This window comes from Halyomorpha halys, unplaced genomic scaffold, assembly GCF_000696795.3.
Source record: "Halyomorpha halys isolate HHAL.00 unplaced genomic scaffold, Hhal_1.1 Scaffold764.1, whole genome shotgun sequence".
In the NCBI taxonomy this organism is placed as follows: Eukaryota; Metazoa; Arthropoda; class Insecta; order Hemiptera; family Pentatomidae; genus Halyomorpha; species Halyomorpha halys.
The window spans coordinates 652989-678047 of record NW_027111457.1 but is presented as its reverse complement, the minus strand read 5'-3'; the positions used below and the strand labels follow the sequence as shown (position 1 = coordinate 678047).

At 29.4% G+C, this 25059-nt stretch overlaps 1 protein-coding gene across 5 annotated transcripts in view; it reads right to left on the bottom strand.

Moving 5' to 3' along the window:
* LOC106685994 (beta-1,4-glucuronyltransferase 1) overlaps positions 1-25059 on the bottom strand; it is a 397426-nt gene that overhangs the window by 134860 nt on the left and 237507 nt on the right. The window contains exon 1 of one of the 5 annotated variants that reach the window (XM_067049494.1): positions 18275-18319. The exons of the other annotated variants lie outside the window; for them this stretch is intronic. Within the exon in view, the coding sequence (XP_066905595.1) occupies positions 18275-18292 (18 nt within the window). The 5' untranslated portion in view covers positions 18293-18319. Of the gene's footprint in view, positions 1-18274; positions 18320-25059 lie in introns of those variants that run through there. 5 annotated transcript variants of the gene reach the window in all.

The window sequence follows — 25059 nt, the reverse complement described above, 5'->3', positions numbered from 1 at the left end:
TATTACATATGGACTCATAATCAACACTACTCTTTTCGTTTTGCTTTTATTTCATTTATTGGATTATTCCATAAGATTAGATAGAGGATTTTTTATTTTATAATTTTTTTTTTATTATTACCTTTCAATAATAAAAAAATATACCGTTGCTTTTTATATTTTCTGTAATTGATGTTTCAGAATTTTCCTTTTTCAGAATTTTAATTTTACAAATGAATCTTGAAAAAAAATGTTTTTGAATAAATTTCTTATATGGAGAATCCAATAACTAGTTTACAACGAAAACAACATTCTTTAAATTTTCAGTTAAAAAATGTTTGGAGATAACTAATTAAAAACTTAAATGACTACGATGACGCTGTTGTTAATCCCAAAGACGGTTTGGTAGCTCACCCCCTAATTACTCGGCTAATAATACCGACGTAAAAAAAAAAGAAATTAATTAGTTATAAGTTTTACGTGTAATCTTTGTCCTTTTTGGCTTAAAAGTCATTCAAATGTCACACTCCGCATCATTCTCATCAGAAAATCGTTACTGCCGAAATAAGTAGGTCTGTGCAGTATTTGACATAGTAATATTATTACGATATCCCTGCCGTTACGTCACGGCCAAATGTCCTAGATTCAGGAAATTCTTCCTTGTAGATTTTCTATTTGTCGCGTAAGCCGAGTTCAGATGGGAAAATAATGACACTAAAAACATAAACCACATTATTGCAAAACGGTGCTAGTTCCCGAACAATTTATGGGACAAGAGAATGGTGAGGGACAAATATTCCTGCAACGGCTTATTTCTCATAGTTTTTCACACGGATCGTTATGAGGCAGCTATATAGTCTACTACAAAAGAAGTGATATCGCGAAATATATAATTATATTTCATCGTAGAGCTATGATTCGATAATGATTTTGGTCGTAAAATGTAATTTATGCACTTTTTTTTTTTTTAAATGTTAATACATGAAGTACTATGAACATTTGGCTGAGGGCCCGGGATGGTGTATAATGAGATAAGCTGAGCTGAGTCATGGAGCCTTTGTCCAGGAGGTCGTTGCATTAGGAATCTGTCCCCGGCCAACCACCTTAGCCATGCACACCTCCTGCAAGCCACTAGGCCCCGGCTACTGCCATCTTGGAAAACTAACAATAGTCAAGAAATCGTTTAATATTATAACCAACGAGTAATCACAAAAAACTGTCAAGTATTAAAACAAAAACAAGTATTAAACAACGATTCTTTAAATTCAGTAAGTACGATTTATCATTCCAATAAAGATATATTAAATAAAATAAACATAAATACAGTCTACAATTTTTTGTATTTATTGCTATTTGCCACAGTACATTATAATACAATTTTATTGTATACAGCCAATTTTATTTCAGTTAAATTGGGATGTTACAGGCGTATGTCAGGAATGGAAGAGGAAGCAAGGTTAAAAACTAGTGGGTTGGATGGTTAGGGAGTTTGTAATGGAAAGAGTGATATCTGGTTCGGGTGAGATCGTTTACATATAGAACATATGTATGACTTTATTTGTGACAAAGTAAGGAGCATTGTGGATTTTACGAAGGATTTTGGATTGCGATGATTGGATACGAAAGAAATTCAAAGGTTTAGTGGAGTCCCAAAGGTAAACTCCGTATGTCCAGATTGACCTTATTACACTCATGTAGATCAGCCTTTTGTAATGAATTGGAAGTTTAGACCGTTTGTCCAGTAAGTGCTGCAAAAGTCGAAATCGACGTGCAGTTTCCTGTCTTTTCAGTCTTGTGTGAGGATTCCAGGTTAGTCGTTTGTCCAGATGTTGTCTTAAGTAGCGGATCTGTTCGACAGGGGTAAGATCAACAACACAATACTGTAGGGCAGTCGGTAGATTTACAACAAAGGATAAAGATGATTTGATGGGATGTATTGAGATTTATTTTAATCCTCTAATTTCGACACCATTCTTCGAGGGCTGTGGATTGGAGAGTTCGGGATGCAATCAACAGTCTACAATTAAAGTATACCAATGGAAGCACATAAACTGAAATGGAGGTGGGCTGGTCATGTAGCCAGAATTGATACGAGAAGATGGTCTATATTGCTACAGAATGGATAACAAGAAAACACAAGAGATGATAGTAAAACCATTTACAAGGGATCAATGGGGAAAAGTAATAATATTTATTTGTTTTTCTGTATGCTGATCAACTGTTGTGACTGTTATGTCTTTGGTTTGATTTAACATTGCTATCTAATGATAAATTCCTTTAACGGATCGAACGTAGGTAGCGGATAACTGGAGAGGGTCTGAGAGAGTGGATTAGAATAAATTTGCCAATTAAATGAAATAAAATTGTCAAAAAATAATGTATTACATTTTTGGCTTTTCATTTTGTTATCCGCAATAATTGGAGATGCACTACATATCAAACTTTATTGTTGATACAAGCTTATGTTTTATCAACATTTAGTGAAGTAAATACCCAACTCTGATCATTTGCGCAGTCACTGCTCTAAGAAGTGGTGGTGACAGACGGTCATGGGACTGCACAAAGCATTGCAATTAGTATCAAAGTGCTAGTGAAAGGCAGTTTCTGAAACAGAGGTGGTATCTGAGGCCTATTGAAAATCTTCCAGTGGAGGACTGAAGGACTTATGTAAGCGACCTAGTCCCGAGCTCTTCAACTGCTGAGGGGATATCGAACCGAAGGGGGGTCCCTGAAAAAGGTCCTTTGAGTTATTTTATTTAGGGGGCACGTAATCAAAGACTAGAATGATCTCAAGAATATTGAAAATGAAAATAGATTATTGAGCAATATAAGTTACAAATTTTCTTGTTTTGATGTAGGCATACGTGGTTTCCCAAAAGAAAAACGAGTTAAAAAATATTCGATTAAAACCAAAACCACAAAATATGTTATGTGACATGTATTCTTATAATTACAATAATAACTCTTGTTAACTTTATATAAATATGTGTGTGTACTATGTGATATATATGTACATAAAGGATCAAGGACTTAATATAAGGAGGATATGAACTAACAGTAGACTGCTTGCAGAGATTGGCAGTCATTATCTCATGATATGAAGGCAAGAAGGTTAAGATGAGCAGGATATGTGGCTGCAAGCAATCCATCAGGACGCCTCTACACAACAATGAATGCTAACATAGTTGGCCAAAGACCACGGTGGAAGCCAAAAACCAAATGGATAGACAGAATCCACGAAGATTAGCAAGAGCTGCATGCAGCAAACTGGAAAGTAGTAGTCCAAGGCAGGCGTGGAGAAGCCTGGTTCGGGCGGCCAAAGGTCTAAAAGGTCAGAGCGAACCGAACAAAAGAAATGAGTAAATAATTCATACAATATAATAGATAAATTTTCTATCTGAATAATAAAACATGACAGTAAATTGTAAAGCAATCTAAGTTAACCTATTCATAACCCCCTATTGATAGTTTTAAAAAGGTTACTAGCAATAAAATAAAAAATAAAATCCCGTTGAATAAAAGATACGTTTCATAGCCTACTTTGTGTAATGACGCCAACGATGAATTAGTTATCTAGTATTTTTTTTCATATTTGTGCAGCAACGAATTTCATCATAGTAAACAACAACGAGACAATTTGTAATGGTCTCCTAGGGAAATACACGAACTACGAGTTAAGTTTTAGTTAGTCAACGGGTTTTTAAAAAAATAATATTTTTTTTTCCTTTTAAGGATACCTTTAAGATTATTTAAAAGAATAATAATTTATTTGATATTGACACTTGTATATTAATTCATTTTATCTTTTAGATTTATGCTAAGAAAAAATCCGAAAAGTGTTCAATTACAATAGGAAGCCCCATGAAAAAAATACTTTTTCGCTCTTTTTTTAAGGATTTTGTGACTTGCAATTAAAAATTAACTTGAACTTCTAGTTTAACTTCAAAAATATCAAATATAATTTAATTTGATATTTTTCAGAATTCCCAATGTATCCCCAATTCTGTGTTAACTTATTTAGCTAAATATTTATACGAGGAATGATTTATGAATTGTTAGCACTAGAGCTCGTAAATTAAACATTTAGCAGATGGGCTGACGTAATCATTCAGCTAAAAAAAAACTTGATAGGCATGAGGAAAAGCAGTCTCAATTGGCACATTCTCCAGTGAGTGCTTTGCTTACATAATTATAATAGTAGATCCTTCATCCATGTTCTTTTCATTCTCCATCGGATATTTTACGACAGGAGTGTTGTGAAATTTGTTGTAGTGACCATTTATCTTTCCAATCGTTTACAGTATGCTGATGTGTGTTCGTTAATCGATAGTGTGTAAAGTACTGTTATTTATGTACCAGGGTGTTTTATTAGTCATAATAAAAAGGTTCGATGCCTTTACTTTATATAATTACATAAATTGTTGGCTATTGTAATCTGCATTGATTTAATATTTTGATTTTAATATTTCTTAACTTGTATATTTCCTGGTCGAACTATCCAGGTTTAAGTTACGAATGTCCTAGTTGTGACGTAGACAGGTGATATCCCTAGTTAAAATATTAAAATATTAAAATATTAAATCTAAATCAAAACCTTCCAATTCGAAGATTTTGAATTATTAACAATAAATAAAAATATATGAAATCAAGGAATAAATTATTAATATTTCTACAACGTAAATAAACTTGTCAGAGCTATTCTAATCATATATTTATATTATGATTTTTTTTAAATGTTACATTAATTATTGTTTTATTTTTTTGAAACATACAAAAATAAAATTTCCTCATTATTTCAACAAAATAACAACTAGATGTAAGAGTAAAAACATGATACACTGCTCGTTCACAGTGGGTTGGAGGTTATCGGATAGCACGCGCCTAACACATAACAATAGGTCAAGATCTGAATAAAAAAAAATGAGGTATGCATTATTATCCCGTTCAAATGAAATTCAGCTTGGATGTTTATCGAAGGCCAGCCACTGTAAAAGGATCATTGCATAACTACAGAAGTAAGTGTGCTTACACACTGTGCTTAACACACTTATTCATTCCTCATTTTAAATACGTTACCATGCGTTCCGACATATGTCGGAGTTGGATCCTACATCGATTAAATTTGTGCAGAAATCCAGCTTTTTTTTGCACTGTCCGACAATCGTCGAAATCGGGTCTGATATTTCCTGCACCCGGATACTAAGGGATGAAACTTTAAATGACTATTATTGTGATTTTCACATTGTAATTATTCAAATAAACTAGTATTTTAGTGATAATATTGTTTTATTTTCATACAAGAATTAATTATACAAAATTTACTGAATAAGTTTAAAATTAAAATAAATAAAAACAATATCATTGGTCATTTTTATTAATCGGTTATTATTATTATTTTTATTTCTCATAAGAAATATTTATATAAACTAATAAGTAATAAATAAGTATCGAAGCTATTTTTTATATTTCGGTGGTAAAGAAAAGAGTTAAAGGAATAATAATTATTACAAAAAAATTATACAACAGTACTCTGAATTAAATATAGTTTGTATTATGTATCTAATTTCATTTTATTTGTAAGGGATATATGCCTAATTTAAGTTTAATAACAAGTTAAAAAAATCATTTGTGAATGACACTTTTAATGATCATTAATGATATAATTACAACAAAAATAACAATGTGTTTAACTAAATATTTGAAAAGGAAAAAGTTGTTGGATAATATTTTAAGAGAAGATTAAACTTCTATAGTTAATATTAATGTTCCTGGATTTAATGTTTCAAATTAAAGAAAAAATAGGGTTAACAAATTCAAAGTTTTATAATAATTCATTCAACAAATCTATTTAGTAATATAGAGTTGTAAAAGTTAAGAAATAAGTTGTTTTTATTTATTTTATTTTTTTTATCAGTATCCACAATAACAACTTAAATATCAATAAACAGTTAATAATGTCAGAATCAAAAATCCAGATTGACTATCAGTTTTTTTTGTTTTTTTTTAAAGTTGCTAAAGGCAAAACATTCGAAATTTCTAAAATGTCTTAACAGGTCTTGTTCCAGTTTCGTTTTAACTGGCCCATAATGAAAACAAAAACTACATCGAAGTGACGTTACAATATTATCAGGAAAAAAAACTGCTTGCATAATCAAGAAAATTGAATAACGACTTCCGATATCTGTAGATGGATCCGTTATTCTTGCAGATTATATGAAGGATGTCACAACTAGGAAAAATAACAGTTGGAAAATTTACAACGCTTTTATACCAGTTTACAATTTCAGTTTATTACCCATCACACTAGAACTCTTACTACGATTAAACTGTACGATTAATCAACATTAATAATGACCATAATAAGGAAGAGTAAGCCTGATATAAATTAATTGTAATTTATTTTATCTTTTTTCCCACTAATGATAGAAAATACTGCCTCTAGGTTTTGCTAGTTTTAAATATTTTATAAATTATTTAATAGATTTTTTTAATGATCTGCAAGTTAATGTGAGACTGTAAACTTTATTAACTTACAGAAATGGAATGCTTAACTTATAAAAAGAAAAGAAATGATTCATAAATTTAAATATTTGATTTTTACGGCCGTGTCTAAGAAAATACCACTTATTAATATAAGCTGTATTTTATATATAATCTTTTCAATTTCTTGAGACTGGTATCTATTTTTTAAATAAGTCAAATAGTATGTTCTCCAAGTCTCTTGTTCTCTAAGTCTCAACACCTTGAGGATGGCCGAATTGCCTGAAACGTTGGACTGTTGATATAATAAATAGAGTTGAGACTTATCAACGATATAATTTGATTTATTTAAAAAATAAACTGTATTTTTTAAAATATAAAAATATAAGTCACCTTGTTATACTAATGACATCTTGATTATTTCAAATAAATATGCATATTTTAGACCCTAACACATGAACTCTTTTGGCTGAATTCACTAATAATGTTAAGGGTCAATCAAATAGAAATTTGTTGTTACACACATTAAAAAGCTTTAATCTTTATATAACCATTTAAAAATGCAAATTTTAATGAAGTATTAGGAAAATTTCCATTGAGACAAGTAAATGATAATAACTGACTAAGTGATAATTACTGAATAGTTATTTGAATATGTATTTAACAATAGACAATACTCAAGAATTATGATTTATGTTTCGTAATAGCAATAAAAGATGTAGCAACCTTCTTTAAAGATCTTTTCCGGATAGAGTCGATTTACCAAACAATGAAACAAGTTGCTACCAACTATTTTAAGTGAGATTTAGGTTATTCTTTGTATTAAGTAAAAGGTTTGTCATAAAAAAAGGCCTTTGACAGCAATACTTCAATAGATACAATAACATGTGACTACTGCATGAATTAGGAATTTAAATAGTATGTCAGGAAAGATAAAACGAAGTATAACGATATAAAGTTGTAATACATTATCAAAGAGAAATTTTAATAATAAAATAAATAAAACAATATAAATAAAGATTAAAATATAACTATAAAGTTAAATTTCGCGTTTTCATTTCGTATGGAACTCACCGTCTTTGGATATAGTGTAAACAAGAGGATTCTGAAATGAAAGTTCCAGGTGGCCCAAAGATGGGTGACCCAAACGGGATAAGATTAGGGTGAAGGGACAAGCACTTTCAGATTCCACAGTCACCTTTCATTTTTCATTAGCAGTTCATTAAAGCGAAAATATAGCATACGATTTCAGTTATAAATAATAATAATAATAATAATAACAACTAGAACGCTAATAAAAGTATAAAACAAAAACATAAATAAATAATCCAAAGATTACATAAGCGGCCCAATCAGACAAAAATCTTATTAATTGGCAACCTCTTTTTTTTTCTCTATTTCTAGTCCTGAGAATTTCTAAATGAAACTTCGTATGTCCTAGTTATGATGAATAAAGTTTCATTTGGTAGTGAAGTTGATTTCTTCCGGTTTTTCACTACCGCACATAAGTAAAGAATTTTCAATGGAAAGAGGATTTGATGTGTAATTTTGGAAACATTTTAAATCGATGTTTCCGACTGGTCGCGTAAATCGCCAAAAAAGCCCAAACAATGTTTTATGTTTATTCCTAATTATTCGCAGGCAAAATGGAAAAACCAACGAAAGAACAAAATCGTTTGAAAATTCAATTTCAAATAATAATCCGACAGGTATTGAACGGCCGCAGAGACCCAAATATCTCCCCAGATACCCAAATATGCACAGAGACCCAATAGCGTTTGATCATTGTTACTACCATACTATCAACCCGAAGATAAATCTTAGATTTCTAACAATCGAAAAACAGTTCTTTAGAGAAAAATCTAACATTGGCATAAAAAATAAAAATAAAAAATAATAATTTTAAATTAGATTTTAGTTATTCCAAAAGTTTGTTGTAGCCTTAAGTTAAAAAATATAGGCTCGGCTCAAGCAATTGATAAACGATGGAATATCTTTTTAACCAATCACAAAATATAACACTCACCGGTGTAAACCATGAGAAACAAAACTAAATCACTTCATATTTATCCTTCGACACGAAACTTATCCTGTAGGATATCTAGATTACACACAGCATCAAACAGATTTAGTACTCTATCTGCGAATAAGGTTCAATAAAAGGAAACGCATAATATTCTTATACAAAATATTAAATTCAATGCATTGACAATGGTATCAGGAGTCAGAAAAAATTCTAATACAATACTAAGTCAAAATAACATCAGTCAGCATTTCTTACATATTAATACTGAACCCAAATATCTTTATGAAGTAATAATCATATATAATTTAGTAACTATGTTTAAATTACTAAACTTCCTTCATAATTGTAACGGAGTATTCATGAGTTGCACAAAGTAAGGAGCATTGAGGATTTTACGAAGGATTTTGGCTTGTAAGGATTGAATACGAGAGGAATTCGAAGGTTTAGTGGAGCCCCAAAGCTCAACTCCATATGCCCAGATTGGCCTTATTACAGTCATATAGATCAGTCTTTTGTAATGTATTGGAAGTTTAGACCGTTTGTCTAGTAAGTGCTGTAATAGTCGAAATCGACGTGCAGTGAAGTCTGGTGTGAGGATTCCAGGTTAATCGTTTGTCCAAATGTAGTCCAAGGTAGCGGATCAGTTCGACAGGGGTAAGAGTATCATCATTAAATGAAACTGTAGGGCAGTCAGTAGGTTTACGACAAAGGGTAAAGGTGATTTGATGGGATTTGTTGGAATTTAATTAAACAATATAAATAATCATAGGAGTAGTTAGCTAAGCATTGTCTGCCCCATTTTGATTACTTAGTTTTATTACACAATAAGTCTTTTTAGAACCAAAAGAGTATGTTGGTGTGAATTGAAGTGTTGTTCAGCTGATGGGGGAAAACTCCCTAAACCTGTACGCTTGATATGTTGATAGGCCCCAATTTTTAGGGCTGAAATTACTTATAACTAATAAAATAAGTTAAAAGAATATAACTAATGACTCTTAAGAAAATGTAATTACTGAATAGTAACTAAATAAATTTGATAAAATTACTAATAAAATAATAATATAATAAAAAAAAAAAAAATCACTAGAAAATACAAACATATATGTCTGCATTGTTTAGCATTGGGAAACGTTTATAAAAGAAATTAAGGACTCATTTCAAAATATTTGACTGACAAAACAAAGATTTTCTGAAATATGAAAATGCTAAATCAATTTAGGTCAGGAATATGCAATTTATCGTAGCTTTTATTATTATTATTTTTTTATTACAAATTACATTCATTTATGGATCATACTGAGGATAATTATGTCAATATCTATACAAAAAACTATATTCGTCTAAAGAGTAGCTAAAAGATACAAAGACTAGATTTGATAAGCAATATAAAACATAATTCTTTACAAAGAAATCAAATTTATCAAAGGCTCTTTAAAACATCTAAAGCAATAATTGGTGATCACAGGGTCACTGCATTGTTAGGAACTACTAAAAGTCTTTGTGTTCTCTTTTAGCTCAGAAAAATTCAGTAACGGGAGACCAAATTCGAAATAAAACTTTTCTGAATTTTATTTCTAGTCTTAATACAATCTAGAGATTGGTAACCAAAACATTTTGCATAAATTAAAATATTACTTAACGAACTGTTATTAGATCGATACTTATATCACCAGTTAATTTGTTCACAATTTTGAACAGGAATACTAAAACCAAGAATCATACTATTTAATTTAAAATGAAGATACACTAAAACGGACAACAAGAAAAATGACGTAATTGGGAAATCCTCCGCCCACTTAGGTTGGATTCCCCTGTTCGTATTTCAGTTGAAACAACAAATTTTATTCTGAATTTAATGTTAGAATTAATGTGTAATGTATGTTTATAAGAATTATTGATAAAATTGTCTCTAAAAACTAACAAAAATTGTATCATAAACCTAAGGGTATGAAGTTAAGGGGTACAAAGTTAAGGGTATGAATGTTTTATTTTCGATTTGTTTTTCTTTCAGAAAGTAAAACAATTGAAGTAGTTACTGAACTTCAAACGCAATATAACTTTGGAAACGTTAACAAGACTATTTATGACTAGGAAACTGATACCCTCACCCTGATATAAGTCCTAGAAAATATCGAAAATGCCGCCTTTCGAAATCAAAATATCCCTGGAATAACTCCAAAAGACCCTCCTGCCGCCTTTTGAAATGCCTTCACATTTTCCAGGTGTAATGGTTAATACAATTTCGATCATCATATAGGTTTTTGAAGTACAGAAAATCCTCCGTTCAGCTAATGCTGAGCACAGCGGGTCGAGTGATGAAAATTCAGAATAATAAGCAAATAAAAAAGTTTTGGTTAGCTTTATTATGTACTTAAAATTCTGCTTATTGAATTTCCATTCTCCCAGGATATTGAATATTTTTCTAGGAAAACCTAGAAAATTCAGAGATTTATTCATATAAACCTTGTGATGAGTATAGCATGCGGTTGTACAAACGGACAGGTAAAAACAAGGACAGTCCCCAAGGACTGTTTGCCAATCAGGGGATGACAATCTTGTTTTAGGACCCCATTGACCCGTTGATCCGATCGAGTATACAAACTGACAATGGGACCAGAGAACTAGGGCGACCCCCCCCTGTCCAGATTAGCAGTGTGCAGAGCAGTGCTCTCATTACCCGCCCGGTCCATGAACCAGCCACCGTGTCCAAATCGGTTTGTCCTTCCGATGGCCCACGTACTCTAGGAAGCGATGATCGTGCCAATCTCGTTCAGTATTCACGTCAGCTTCCAGTCTTATTACCATCCCTGGCTCTACAATAGCATTCGGGACACCTCTCGAATTCTCTAGTCTCTCAGTTTATTACAGCCAGTTGGTGTTTTTACAATATTTCTAATGCTAATCTTGGAATTATTAGAAAAGATATAAATAAAACTGACCTAAAACTATAAAATAAAACAATAGGCATATTTCACAATTCGACAAAACAGTAGAAAACGAAATATGTTTCTAATAAATATTTTAAAAATTAATACCCGATTAATAATATCCTTTCAAGGACAAATTAAAACTCTTTCTTACTTCGTTAGTTATTTACTACACGACGTTTGGAGTTTAAATTATATGTATCTTCAAAAATGATAATTTTAAAATTTACAATTAAGGAAACTATAGTTAACACATAAAAAAGTTTTAAATAACAGTGTATAAATATATAATTCATGGGAAATTTTTAAGTCCTTCAGTAATACTTAGCAATATTATTCGGTGTTTAAAAATATATTATGTAACAATTATGTAATAAATAATTGAAGAAGAAAAAAAGGAATTTAATTTATCCTTGGAAGACTATAATTAAAATAATATGGAATTAAAAAAAATATTATTATTCTATTTTAAGTGTTTAAATTTGAATAATACAATAACAACTGTATAGAACTCAAATATTGAATAACTACTGAGCTCGGTTTAAAATAGTCAATAATTACTACATTAAAGGCCTCCAGAGTTAAAATTAAAAATGTGAGAAAAAGTTATTTAATTTACATTATAAATTTGACATTATAAAATTTAAAGTTCAAGCATAGAATAAATTGCATGTACAGTGGGTCAACAGTTAGCGGCAGTGTTGAAGAGTCATGATATATAATATAATTGGAAAGCGCGTATTTTCACCCATATAAATTTATTACTTTAAACTACTTGTAGTCTTTACAAGTTTCTGAAATAGAGATACGTTTTTAAAAAAATAACGGTTCAGTAGTTACTGAGAATAGAATAATGGCTAATTCCAATTAGGATTAGTTTAGATTTATGGATATAAAATAGATTGGAATTCTCAAATAATTAATATTTAATTATTTATAAAATATAGGAATGAGATTTTTTCTTATAAACATCCACTAACCCATATCTTACTCTACAATTTCACCGAGAGCGGTTAAGTAGGTAACGACATCCTTAAAAATAAGTGAATATAAAATTAGACAGGACGAGTTTTCATCAAAAACGACATATCTGGACCGGAGGAACATTAAAGGAATAAATAAAATGAAACCTAAATTTAAGACCAATTACTTCACTTTCTCTCTTTTCAGTGGTCCAAATTTGAACAATTTTAGAAATATTGCCCGATCATAAAAAAAAAAAAAAAAATAGCTTTCAGGATGAAATTTCCAATTACGACGATTTAAAATAAAATTATGTTTCCTTGGAACGACACGCAACTCATTATTATTAATACAAACTCCATATTCATAGTATCTTATGTATATTCAATGAAAATTATTATTGTTTCAGCCCATGTTTATTTGAATGTATAATACGGTCTAGACGTAAATTGCCAATCAGTTTTTAAATTAAAATTTGTATAAACATCTCAAAGTAAATGAATCAAAAGAAAATTTAAATTGGTCGTTTCGGAGAATATTACATCTTTATTTTTAATTTTATTTATTATTATCTTTAATATAGACACCTAAAATGACTACATTCCAGATAAATTCATAAATTACATTTCACATACATGAAAAAGATAATGAATATGCCACTTCACAGTAATTTTAAAGTTATTTTGCACAGCATTTACAAGCATAAGTTTATAGTACAAAATACGACAAGCATCTAGATATTGCTTATTTCTATTGAGCTATTTTAATGGCAAAACTAAGAAAAGATTTATATTATAATACTTTCAAAATTTAACAGAACTAAGACAAAATTCGTTATAAAATATCACTGGTTTGGTTCATATTGTTATTTATTTACAGGTTTAAGGTTATTTAAACTTCAAATATAGTATTATGATTGATCAATTTAACAGTTTACATATAACCACTAGTCTGAGAGTGTAGGAAAGATATTTTCTGCAATACAATTCAAAAGTCAACCTTTAAACCCGGGACGGAGGAACTAGCTTCTGCTTTTAGTTGCATATAGACATTTGCGTAACCGAAGTTATCAGAAGCAGCATTAACTGATCGGCGATTAGGTCTGGAAGAGAGCGGTTGCGAAGAACTGGATGAACAAGGAAATGGTTGTCAAGTGGTAAGGCAGCTTTCTCAGCCATCGGCGGTGAATTTCAATCATTATTTTATTTCATGGTGTTACATGAAAATAAGTTACGTCTAAATGATCATGTTTGAGACAAACTCTTGGTTGGGATTCGGTACGAAGGAGTTAATCAATTAAATAAATTTCGAAAAACAGATATTACGATACAATTCAGAGATGTACGATGATTTCGCTTCAACCTGTAAGCCCTGATTTACTAACACAGCATTTTTTTTCAGGTTTTCCATATCACATAAATTGTGTATCAGTTTTTGGCATCTCATAAAATATTTGTGGAGATCATCCCTCAAGGTTTCCACACTTCATTTGTAGCACACTGTCCAGCATGTGATAAAGCATGCTTTGTATCTAGTCCACACTGAGCTCTTTTTGCTGTATGCCTTATATCCTGTTTATACTCTGTCTTAGAAGCTTGCCCACACTAATCGAGTTCAGGTCGATTATTTGATTAAATAATATTTATTTGTTTAACTATTCCGTCGAAGATGTTGTTTTTGTATTTATGAACCTCTTCCTAGTAATTTCTGACATACGGAGTGATATCTACAGAGTACAAACCTATTCCAACCATTGTGGGGTGTCAAGTTTTCATTTCGTGGGACCACCAAGAAATAAAAATTGACTCCCCAGGCCAGATTTGAACCGACTCCGCTGCAGTTCCGGAGTTAAGAACTCCCGCGAACAAATGGCCTATTTTATTGAAGATCAATACAGAACCACAGCAGGAATGTCAAGATTTCTCTTTATATTAGATTCTCGTTAAATAAATATTGACAGACCCAAGTGGGAATCGAATCAACTATGATCTGAACCAAGGACTTTGAGACCCTCCCCTAATATGGATGGACACTACGTCCTCTTGACAATATTTTACTCATTTGAACTGTGAGTGGCCTAAATAGTAATAAGAAATGCTAGGAAAAGAAATATTAATGATTCTGATCATACATACATTTAAGAATTAATGGGGAAAAAATTCTATAATTTATCCGAAAAATATTATAATTATATTAAATAATACAATCACAAAATTATTATAATAATTAAATATAATTATATTGAAACCAACAGTCAATAATTGTCAGTATTAGTATAGTATACAAGCCTCCAGAATTTGGACAAACAAGCTAAACCAAGCAGTAATTTTGAATTATTGCCTTTTTTGATATTCTTAGTCTGATATATTGTCAATAAACTTTATATATTATTAAATAAAGAATTAATTAAATAAATTATTGCTTCAAAATATTTTGTGTAAATAGTAGAGAGGATGCTATTTACGCAAGCGGGGTAATCCTTATGATAAACAGTAAGCAAAACAACATCAATTCCAAGATTAATGACAAACATCTTATTATTAAATTTCAAAATAACTCGTATATATTGAATGAAACCTGTTTAAAATTAGATGTTGTAAAGTAAAATGAAAAACATATTTATTTATTTAAACAGTATTATGATAAAATGACAGAAAAAATGTTAATTAATGCCATTCATTATAAAATATACAGGCATTCTTTACAGTTAATATCACTCTTTTATTATCAATTATGAGTTTCAATTTATTTTTTTTAAATATTACTTTTATAAATAAATTATTATATTTTCACAAAAATGTAGAAATATTATTTACAATTTACTTTTTTCTAGGTATTATAATTATTATTAACGATTGGGAATATATAGGGGTATACTATTAATTTTCAATAAATTTACATACTCGCTATGTACTCCAAGAAAAAGGCAAATACAAATCGCTAATTTTTTTTTTTTTCATTAGATAATGAATGAATGATTATTAGTTATTCAATTGCAATGTAATATCTAAAAAAAATATGAAAACATAATTAAATACATGTACAGAGTATGTAATTCTCAAACAGTTACTGAAACCTTCAATAAAATTTAAATTTTCTTTTAAAAGACTTCTATCGAATTTTGGAAACATGATAAAGGAAGGTAGACAGAATATTAAGTATGCTTTATCATATACCACAAATTAAGTGTAGACTCATCTTAAGGACTGTAATGACGAAATATAATTATTAACATAATTCCATTTTTAATAATTATAATTCCGCAAATCATTGCTTTTTTGATTAAATATGAAACCTTCTTGTTCAAAATTTAAATGATTATAATTAGTATTACATTTTTGTTTTATTGTTAATTCGCAATGCTGAGTTCCGGAGAGTGGCTACAGAGGTCATTCGTTGCGATAAAGATTAGTGTTGTAACATTACTTCCTGGCAGTAATCTTGATTTAGTTCTCATTGAAGGGGAAGCTCTTTGATTCTGTTTGCAGTAAATATTATAACTTTTATTATCATGTGTGCAGTAAAGGGAATGACACGGCGGTTCGTGTGACTTCAGTAGATATTTATTTTTGTGTCAGTAAACCGGACGCTAACCGCGTTCTCAATGGAAACTAAATTTTAAATGAACGTTCCTTTAGGGGCAGTACCAAACCGAATATGGCACGGATCATACGAGATCTGGATCACAAGAGGAGGGAGGAACAAAATTTGCTTTCTCCTTAACGATCTGTATAATTAGGCAAGAGAAAGAGAAGGCTCTCTATTAATGCGATGTAGGGAGAAGCCAATCTAGCTTCTGTTTAAAGAAGATGTCCTTAATATGTCAGTGATGTTTCTCGAAGCCTCAAGGGAATGACTTCATCGGCACCGGCACTTAATAAATATTTAGGGAGTCGGACGCCCAGGTTTCGCGGTGACGGTGATAGTGATAGTGACAGCTGTCGTAGTCAGTACATTCGTGCAATTTATGATACTTGCTTTGTGAAAGTACTGTAGTACTATCAGAATTTGCTTTATAGTAAGTAGAACTATCAAATATCTACGCATAAGCGACAGTTAATGACCACATAATCAGTTTTTATCTGTCATTCACAACTTGAATCATTAGCGAGGTTAGGTTCACAGTCAGCGTTTGAACAAGCACTGTCACTATATTCCACTGTTGTAATATACCTGTCAAATATAAATGGGCCTTAACACGATAATACTAATAACATAGATGGGAACAGGCATACATTAAACATGAGCACAGTCATAAGTTTTTCGCATTGAAAAATATATTACTGAGAGTAAAATATAATAAATAGTATCACTAAGGCCGATATTCCATTTTTTTTTTTTTTTTTTTTATTTCGAAAAGGAAAAGACTTGAAGAGAGACAGAGAAACTGTATTTTCAGTGTAATTGCATCAATGAGGATTTATTCTAAATTTATTTTGTTGGGACAGCTACCATCCATGGTAATTTGAAGTAGATCTATCCTATTTACTTTAAATCAACAAATACGGTATCTATTCCAATTAAACTAAGTCGATATATACACTTGTCCTAATAGAGTGTTACCCCAATTAAGCAGTAAGACTAAAATAAATTTTCAGTAATATATCAACAATCGTATAGAATAAGTTATCAAGTTAAAAATTCCGATTTTTTTCAGATACAATCTTTTAGTTGTAGGATCACATTTCAGAAACCAGCCGCTAGACAATTAAGGTTGTTAAAACGACATATTTCAAATAGTTTTGCCTTTGACCTATCCAAAGATAGATGTAAAATATTACAATCCAGTGGAGAATAAAAGGCATTTTTCTGACTAAACTTTTTTTTAAAAATGAAAACACTAAAGAACGACCATCATTGTGACCAATTTTTCATAATCAGTATGGGTACAATAATGTCAACAGCAAATTTAAAAAAGAAAGACGGAAAATGATATTCTTGGTTTTGTAAATCCATTAGCAACAAAAATTAAAGCAGTAAAAATAAAAGGAAAACCTAACACTACTTAAAAAAAAAAAAATTGTTACAAAATTTACTTAATGAAAAAAAGAAGTTTCGAAATTTTATCGAAGAAGTTTCAAAATTCTATTAAAAAGTTTTATCATTTGTCACTTCAAATATTCTTGAAAGTTGAATATCTAACAGTACCAATTAAAAGAAACGATGTAGGTATTTTTATTCATGGGAAACCATTGAGTAGAAATAAAGGAATTTTTTTTTTTTAGGTCTCTTTTCTTTTCTAAACTTGCTTTATTCACTTTTCCTTGTCATTTGTTCTTAAATTATAATGTACATTAATAAAAACAAATCAGACGATTGTTGAATATAAAATTATTTTTTTAAATATTCAAATATATTCATTTATTCCTAGATTAGCTTCTTTGTCCATTGTAATTCTGACACAAATGTTCTTTTTTACACCTAGATGCCTAATATTATTTGGGATCTTTGAATAGTTGAGAACTATTGTAAAAAATAGAGAAAAATTGGAAAATTCAATCAAATCAAATGAAATATTTTCTTCGAACATCAAAAAAGTAACTGAGGAACTCCAGATTAAAATTTATTTTGTTCATTTAGACAAAATTAATTTTGATCTCAACAAATACCCAAATTCAATGTACAAAATTTATTCAGCAGTGAACAATAAACTCTTAAGTTCTATAAAGCGGTGACGGGAAATAATATGATATAAACATTACAAATTTTGATTTCTTGGCAAAAATAATTCTCTATTCCGATCCAAAATTAATTTATTTAAATTTTTATCTGGAGTTTATCAATTAATCTCAATTAATGATATTGCGTTGGATATTTTTGGTTTGCATTCGACATTGAATTTATTTATTACGTATTCCTCAAATATTGAAACAAAGTTAAAAAGTAAATATCTACTTACTCGTTCATTGAGTACCATATTCTTAAATATCAGTCATGTTCTCACCTGAAATATATAAAAATAATATAATATAAGCGTGATAGAATACATATATATAATACATTTAGGTAAATATTACATTATTTCACAAGTGTATGAGTAATACATTATTTCTATGACGGTATGGGTTAACTTCCACGTTCTTAATCATCTCCTAATGTAGCAAGGGTGTGACGGAGAGAGCATTACCGGACATAATAACAGTCTAAGTAACGAGGTGATCCTCTAGCAGAATGAGACAACAGAAACAAACAAAAGGATTACAACAAAAGAACACCTTAATGATAGTAGCAGAAGAGAATGATGGAAAGTGGAACTATTTTCTCCAACAGCGTGGTGCCACCATACCTCATCTATGGAACACATATCCATAACCAACGTAAATCGACCACAGGTAATGGATTAATCTTCTTTTTTTTACAGTAAGTAAATATGAAATATGAACATAAAATTCATGATAACAGTTTGTGAAGAAACTACCAATTGGTAGAACTTCGACCATAATACTAAGTTGGAAGATCGGAATCAAGGTCTGTTTCATTTTATTTCAATCTTGTACAAGGAATATGATGGATTAAATGAAACCATAAATATGTACATTAAAAATCCTTTCTGAAATATTATTCACTTTGATAACCAGATATCAATCGAATTAGAAACTCTAAACAAAGCAACATTATTTTTATTGCTATTAACTATTATTATTATTTATTTACAAATTTTATATAATTTCACTCATGTTTTCATTATTCCACCTTTGATGTAAAATAAAATATTACATGATGCTAATTAAAAACATTTTTATATAATATAGAGATAATTCATTTTATTTTATATTTAACTGTTTTATTTAATTATATACTTAATATGTATAAATAGTATGATTGAATACTCAAAGCCTTAATACTCACATCCTTTAAGCCAGATTGTATTATTTCAACAAATAGTTTTAAACAATAAAAGAAATCAAGAAGCATGGATCCATGACAAGTGATATGGATTGTAATCTCGTGAATAAATAATAGAAATGAGGCGTGAAATTCCAAAACCAGCCAACCCATTTTCAAATTATAATTTTTTATACTGATTAACAGTTTTGGTACTAGATTATCACTAGGTGATGTATTTTATCATAACTATTATTTATTTAAAGAAATTCCTTTATCTCTAGATTAAATCAGTTAATAAAAAAAAAAAAATTGCAACTGCACTGATTTTGGAATTCTACCCCTCAAATGTACCTGAACATATCAATAAAATTTTTCAAAAGCTGAAAATACAAAAACGGAGTTGTTTTATCATTTCTGAAGTACATCATATTTAGACAGGAGTTTCGAATTTTTATATTCGAATAGTTACCATATAAGATTTCTTTAAAGCAAAGCAATCTAAATTAATTAATTAATAAATGTACATTTATTATTCAATTAATTAATGAAATAATAAGCGTAGTTTCAAATTTAAGAGAGATTCTTGTCCGAGAGAAAAATATTTTTTAGAGATCTACATAGACGTCATTCATTATTCAAATCGGTGCCTGACAAATCTGTCAAGTTTGATAGTCATTAACCATACCATAAACATAACACGAAGCAATATTTAAAAAAAATATTCTCCACTGGAACAAAAATGGCGAAGTATGATTTTTTCCAAAGAAAATTTTCCCTTCACTTATATTTCTTTGAAAAGAAAAAACTCGGATTTTTACTATAAATATTCAGCGTAATGACAATTTATTTAGTTTAGATTTTATAACCAAAATGCTTCTGATTAAAAAAAAATATTAATCACTTTTTTAACAAAAAAATATGAGGCGATTTTATAAGAAAATTAATAGTTTAATGTATTAAGATATAAATACAAATAGACTTAAATAGGCTAACATAAAAGGCAATTGTAAAATTACAATTTTACCTCTAATACTAACAAAAATATTATTCTGCAATTTCGGTCTGATTAGAAAACAAAAGTTCCGAGAAAACGTTCCGACACGTTCCAGAGGTGGAAGCTTCAGGTTACACAGAATAAAAAAAAAATGGGAACAATTTGTATTGAATTGTTAGTACAAGGAAAACAACTTGTAGTAATTGATATAAACAAATTATTATATAATAGTACAAAGTTTTTATTTAACAAATACCCAAATTCAATATACAAAATTTATTTAGCAGTGAACAATAAACCCTTAAGTTCTCTTAACCGGTGACGAGAAATAATATGATATAAACATTACAAATTTTGATTTATTGGCAAAAATAATTCACTATTCCGATCCAAAATTAATTTATTTAAATTTAGATCTGGAGTTTATCAATTAATCTCAATTAATGATATTGCGTATAATATAACTTTTATAAATTCAAAATAAATGTGACAAAAGCTTTACTTATAAAAGGAGAAATCGTTTCTATAAAAATACAAAAATCAAGAATACCAATACTTTTTAGAATTAGGTTCCACTTTTAGAACAATAGTAGGTAAAAAATTAGAAAATTTATCAATATGGCGATTTCACACTCGAACTCTAGTCCAAATTTAGTAGCGATAAAATTCTATATCCAATAGACGGATGAGAAGGATCTATACGAAAGGATAACAGATGACTAACCCAGATGTCTTTCTGCTCTAGTAACCACCTTCGCCGGTGACCGCCAACAACGACAGTTTCACGATTGAGCTGTTCGCGGTTCGTTTGCCGAACGTTCTTCTTGTACAATCAACAAATTAGCCGAGATTGACCGTTGACGATCCGCGAGGATCCCGTAATTGCTTCCCCCTCGCTCGACGGGTCAAGAGCTTTCTCATAACGAAAATTTAATATTATGCGGGAATTCACTTTTACTCACTTTCAAACATTAATTAATAGCTTAACAAGCCTTAGGCTATCAACTGTAGAAAGTTAATTCGAGTATAACTTATGTGCGTGTATTTAGATAATAACAATAAAAATATTGTGTGCCTTCATAAGAACAAATGTTAATAAAAATTGTATTTTTATTCATTTATCCTAAACCTTCAATAATTTTTAAATTATGAAATAATACACTCTTAATTAAGTAGGTATATAAATCAAAAATTACATTTCTATGACCAAGTATTAGGTCACGTCATTAATTTTTATCTTCTAAAATTAAACACATTTCATTATTTTTATCAATAGTATAAATGCTACTCCCTGGTATGGATTTATAAAGCATAGCAATCCTATTGAGAGAGATTAACTTCTATAAATTAAGTTAATTGTTTACCTCAAAAAAATAATTCTTTAATTTATAATAATCAATTACTAATTCTGGCCTAAACATGCTCTTTTTAAAAATTATGGAAGATATAAAATATTTCTTATTTTCAACTCTTAATCAAAATTAATTTATTGATACAATTATGCCAAAGACTCAATAAATAAATAAGTTCAGATATTAAAATTACACAATAAATCTTTAAGAAAATATTATTTGGAAGCTATCCAATCCAAGAATAGGTCCAAAAATCATTTTCCTAGTTTACTAATATAGTATAAACAACATTTTTTGTCAGAGAGTGGGTAACTTAAAATAAAACACGAATATCTTTTGATCCTTATCTTTTAAATGTGTTTAATTTTCTCCAACGTTTAGGCTCTCAGGCTATTATCAAGGAGATCCCTAAAATATTCAAATTATTTACTTACAATTAACCCAGCACATAACACTATATTTTTACAAACACTAAAGAACTAACGGGTTAGAATGCGAATTATAAGAAATTTATATCTAACTTGATCCATATTTGGAATGAGGGAGCAATTTAAGAATTCTTCAACACGCTATCGCAATCTTTTTTGTACAATAAAACAAATTTAACATAAAAATCCCATATTACTCAACGTCCTGACAAGAAATGGCTTGAGGTTTAGGTCAATTTTGCAGAACACACGATCGTGCGACCAGTTTCTTGTCGTGATTTGATCTTAGCGAGACTTCATGAATAATTGCGGTAGTGAGGAAGATTACCTCTTCAGTAATTTTCACTAACTCTTAACTTCCTTGTGCGTTTTCTGCTTTTTATCAACAGTTTCTTATCGTTTACCATTTTTCCTTTTTTGAAAGTTGTTGAAGGCGTCGCGAGATTACGAAGTGTGATTGAATGTTATTAATCGATCAACTATAAAATTTTGGTATAAATGATCGGTTATATCGTAATTAAGACATCTCATGATATCATTACTAAACCTAACAGTCAATGATAACTTGAATCGAGTTGTTGATACTGAGTGGTCAAGTTTCAGTTTACACAGCGTGAACTAAATTTATAAAAAAATTAATAAATAGAATATTAATTAATTTGTTTCTCAATCTAACCTTTCGTAATACATCCTCTTTTATTTATTTTGCCTTTACCTCAAAAATTAAACCCAATAGAGCTTTATTTATATATTTGTGTCAAGGACGTTTCAGCATTTATTCTGTCCCATTATTATTAGGCGAGTCTCAATAAAACCAAAATAATATATATAATATTCATAATCATCTACAAAAATATTCCAATAACCAATGAATAATTAAAAATTAAAAAAATACCAAAATAATATTGAAAGGATGCCTAGACTGACTTGATTGGAGAGGTTATATGTAATATGAAAGTCGGGGGGCTGATTGGGAGCAGAAATATGAACCAAGGGCAAAGTCTTATAACTGAAAACGTAGACAACAACCACTAATTAACCAGTAGTATTTTTATTAAATATTTCGAAAACAATATCTTCAAAATGGTTCCTGATTCCCCTTAGGCTATAGGGGTTTGTTTTATACCTTAAAGTATAAGCAAACAGTTATTGTTGTCTAATTTCGACGTCTTAGAAAGGAAAATCCCTTAGAATAATAGGTAATAATCTATCAGCAAATAAAATCACAGGATTATTTTAAAAAAATATTCCAATAGTTATTTAATATTAACAACTAGGTCCCCAATTACATTATCGACTCCTTTCTTTTTTTTTTAAATAAGTGATGTGCCAACCACCTGGTTTCTTTTTTCATATATTGATTCAATATACTATATGCTTGAATTTATTGAACTGTTTTGAAATCAAATACCTTCTTCAGTTATTGTTTGTTTAGATTGTGGAAGTAAAATATGACGAGTGGTAAGCGATAAATTTAAACTTATTTTATGTCTTTTTTTTTACTCATGGTTGAATAATTCATTTCTACTGTTTTATTTTTTTATGACTAGTTAATAAAAACTTATTCATGTTTGAGTTAAGTTGAACTCGTCTGTTATACTCCAGTGCTCAAACTATAGCCAACAATATTTAGTGGAGAATAAATTAGGATTATTTATATATTTAGTGATATATAAACTATATATTTAAATGTTAGAAGACGGAGAGTAATAATACTCTGACAAAACCAAAATAATTAATAAATTTCCAAATTCACATTCCCTTATTTACTAATTATCAGTTTCGAGCTCTGTTTATGAACCGTAGATTATGAAGTATATTTTAATGAACCAAACTACTCAGGAGGCATAATACCTTTGTGAGAACGAGTGAAGTACAATATCACAATAGCAAAATGTATTTAATTATGTTTTCGGAAACTAAACGTTAACAGGTAGCTCTTAAAATTAACGAGACAATTGTGATAAATAAAAAAGCATTTGTCATCAGACCATTAAAATCTTTATTACCAACATAACTAAGTGTCATAAATAAACTGTTAATAATTACACAAAAAGGATGATTGCAGCGGTTGGTAAGACCGGTGGCATGCCCATGACTAAACATTTACGATTGCAATGGTGATACGACAAAATTATGATAAATAAAGAAATCCGAAACCGTACTAAAAGATTAATGATTTCAACAAGTAATCCTCGTAAGTTAAAGTTAAAGATTCCCAAAACAGACATAAGAAATTTATTTTTTCAAGCGTAATGATATTAATTTGCAATAAAGAATTAAACGAAACCTTTGACAAAAATTGAATGCGAAGGTATAATGCTATTATCGTTATAATCGTAAATACCATCACTTTGTTTACTTTATAAACATCTTATATAAGCGAAAATGGTGGCAGCACCAAAAATATAAATTATCGTAAATACCATCAACATAATTTTTGTTTACTTTATAAACATCGTAAATAAGCGAAAATGGTGACAGCACCCAACATATGAATACTGAATCACAGTCCACACCAAAAAAAACTGAAACTCTTTTTTCACTCCTGCAAAACTGTCAAAAAATTTTACAGTGTAACTGTGATGAACAGAATTTGAATATAAATTATAATATCATGAAGTTCATAAAATAAAAAGGTCTTGTTCTAAAATGGTCTAGTGGATGTAGAAATACCTAAGTCATAAAATATTTTAATATTGTTTTAAATACTAACATATTTATTTTAAACGTTTTTCATCAATTAATTTGATTTGATATTATACTTTTTACTTAATTATAGAGTAACCTGTCGTCTCGACATCCCAACTATATATGAACGAAACCTAATAAAATCTATATCAATAACAAAAAATTGACCGGAAGATATTAAATGTAAAAAAAAATACATGAAATAGGTTTCCCTAAAAATTTCAATAAAAAATTAAATGAATAAAAAGCCATTGTAAATATATTTGTAATGAGCGTTTATCTATTTTGATATTGTTAACAGTTAATAAGATTATTATAGTAAATATTATTATCTTTATCATCCCCTTCATAATTAAAAAATAATATTTGAATCATTTGGGTACACTATTTT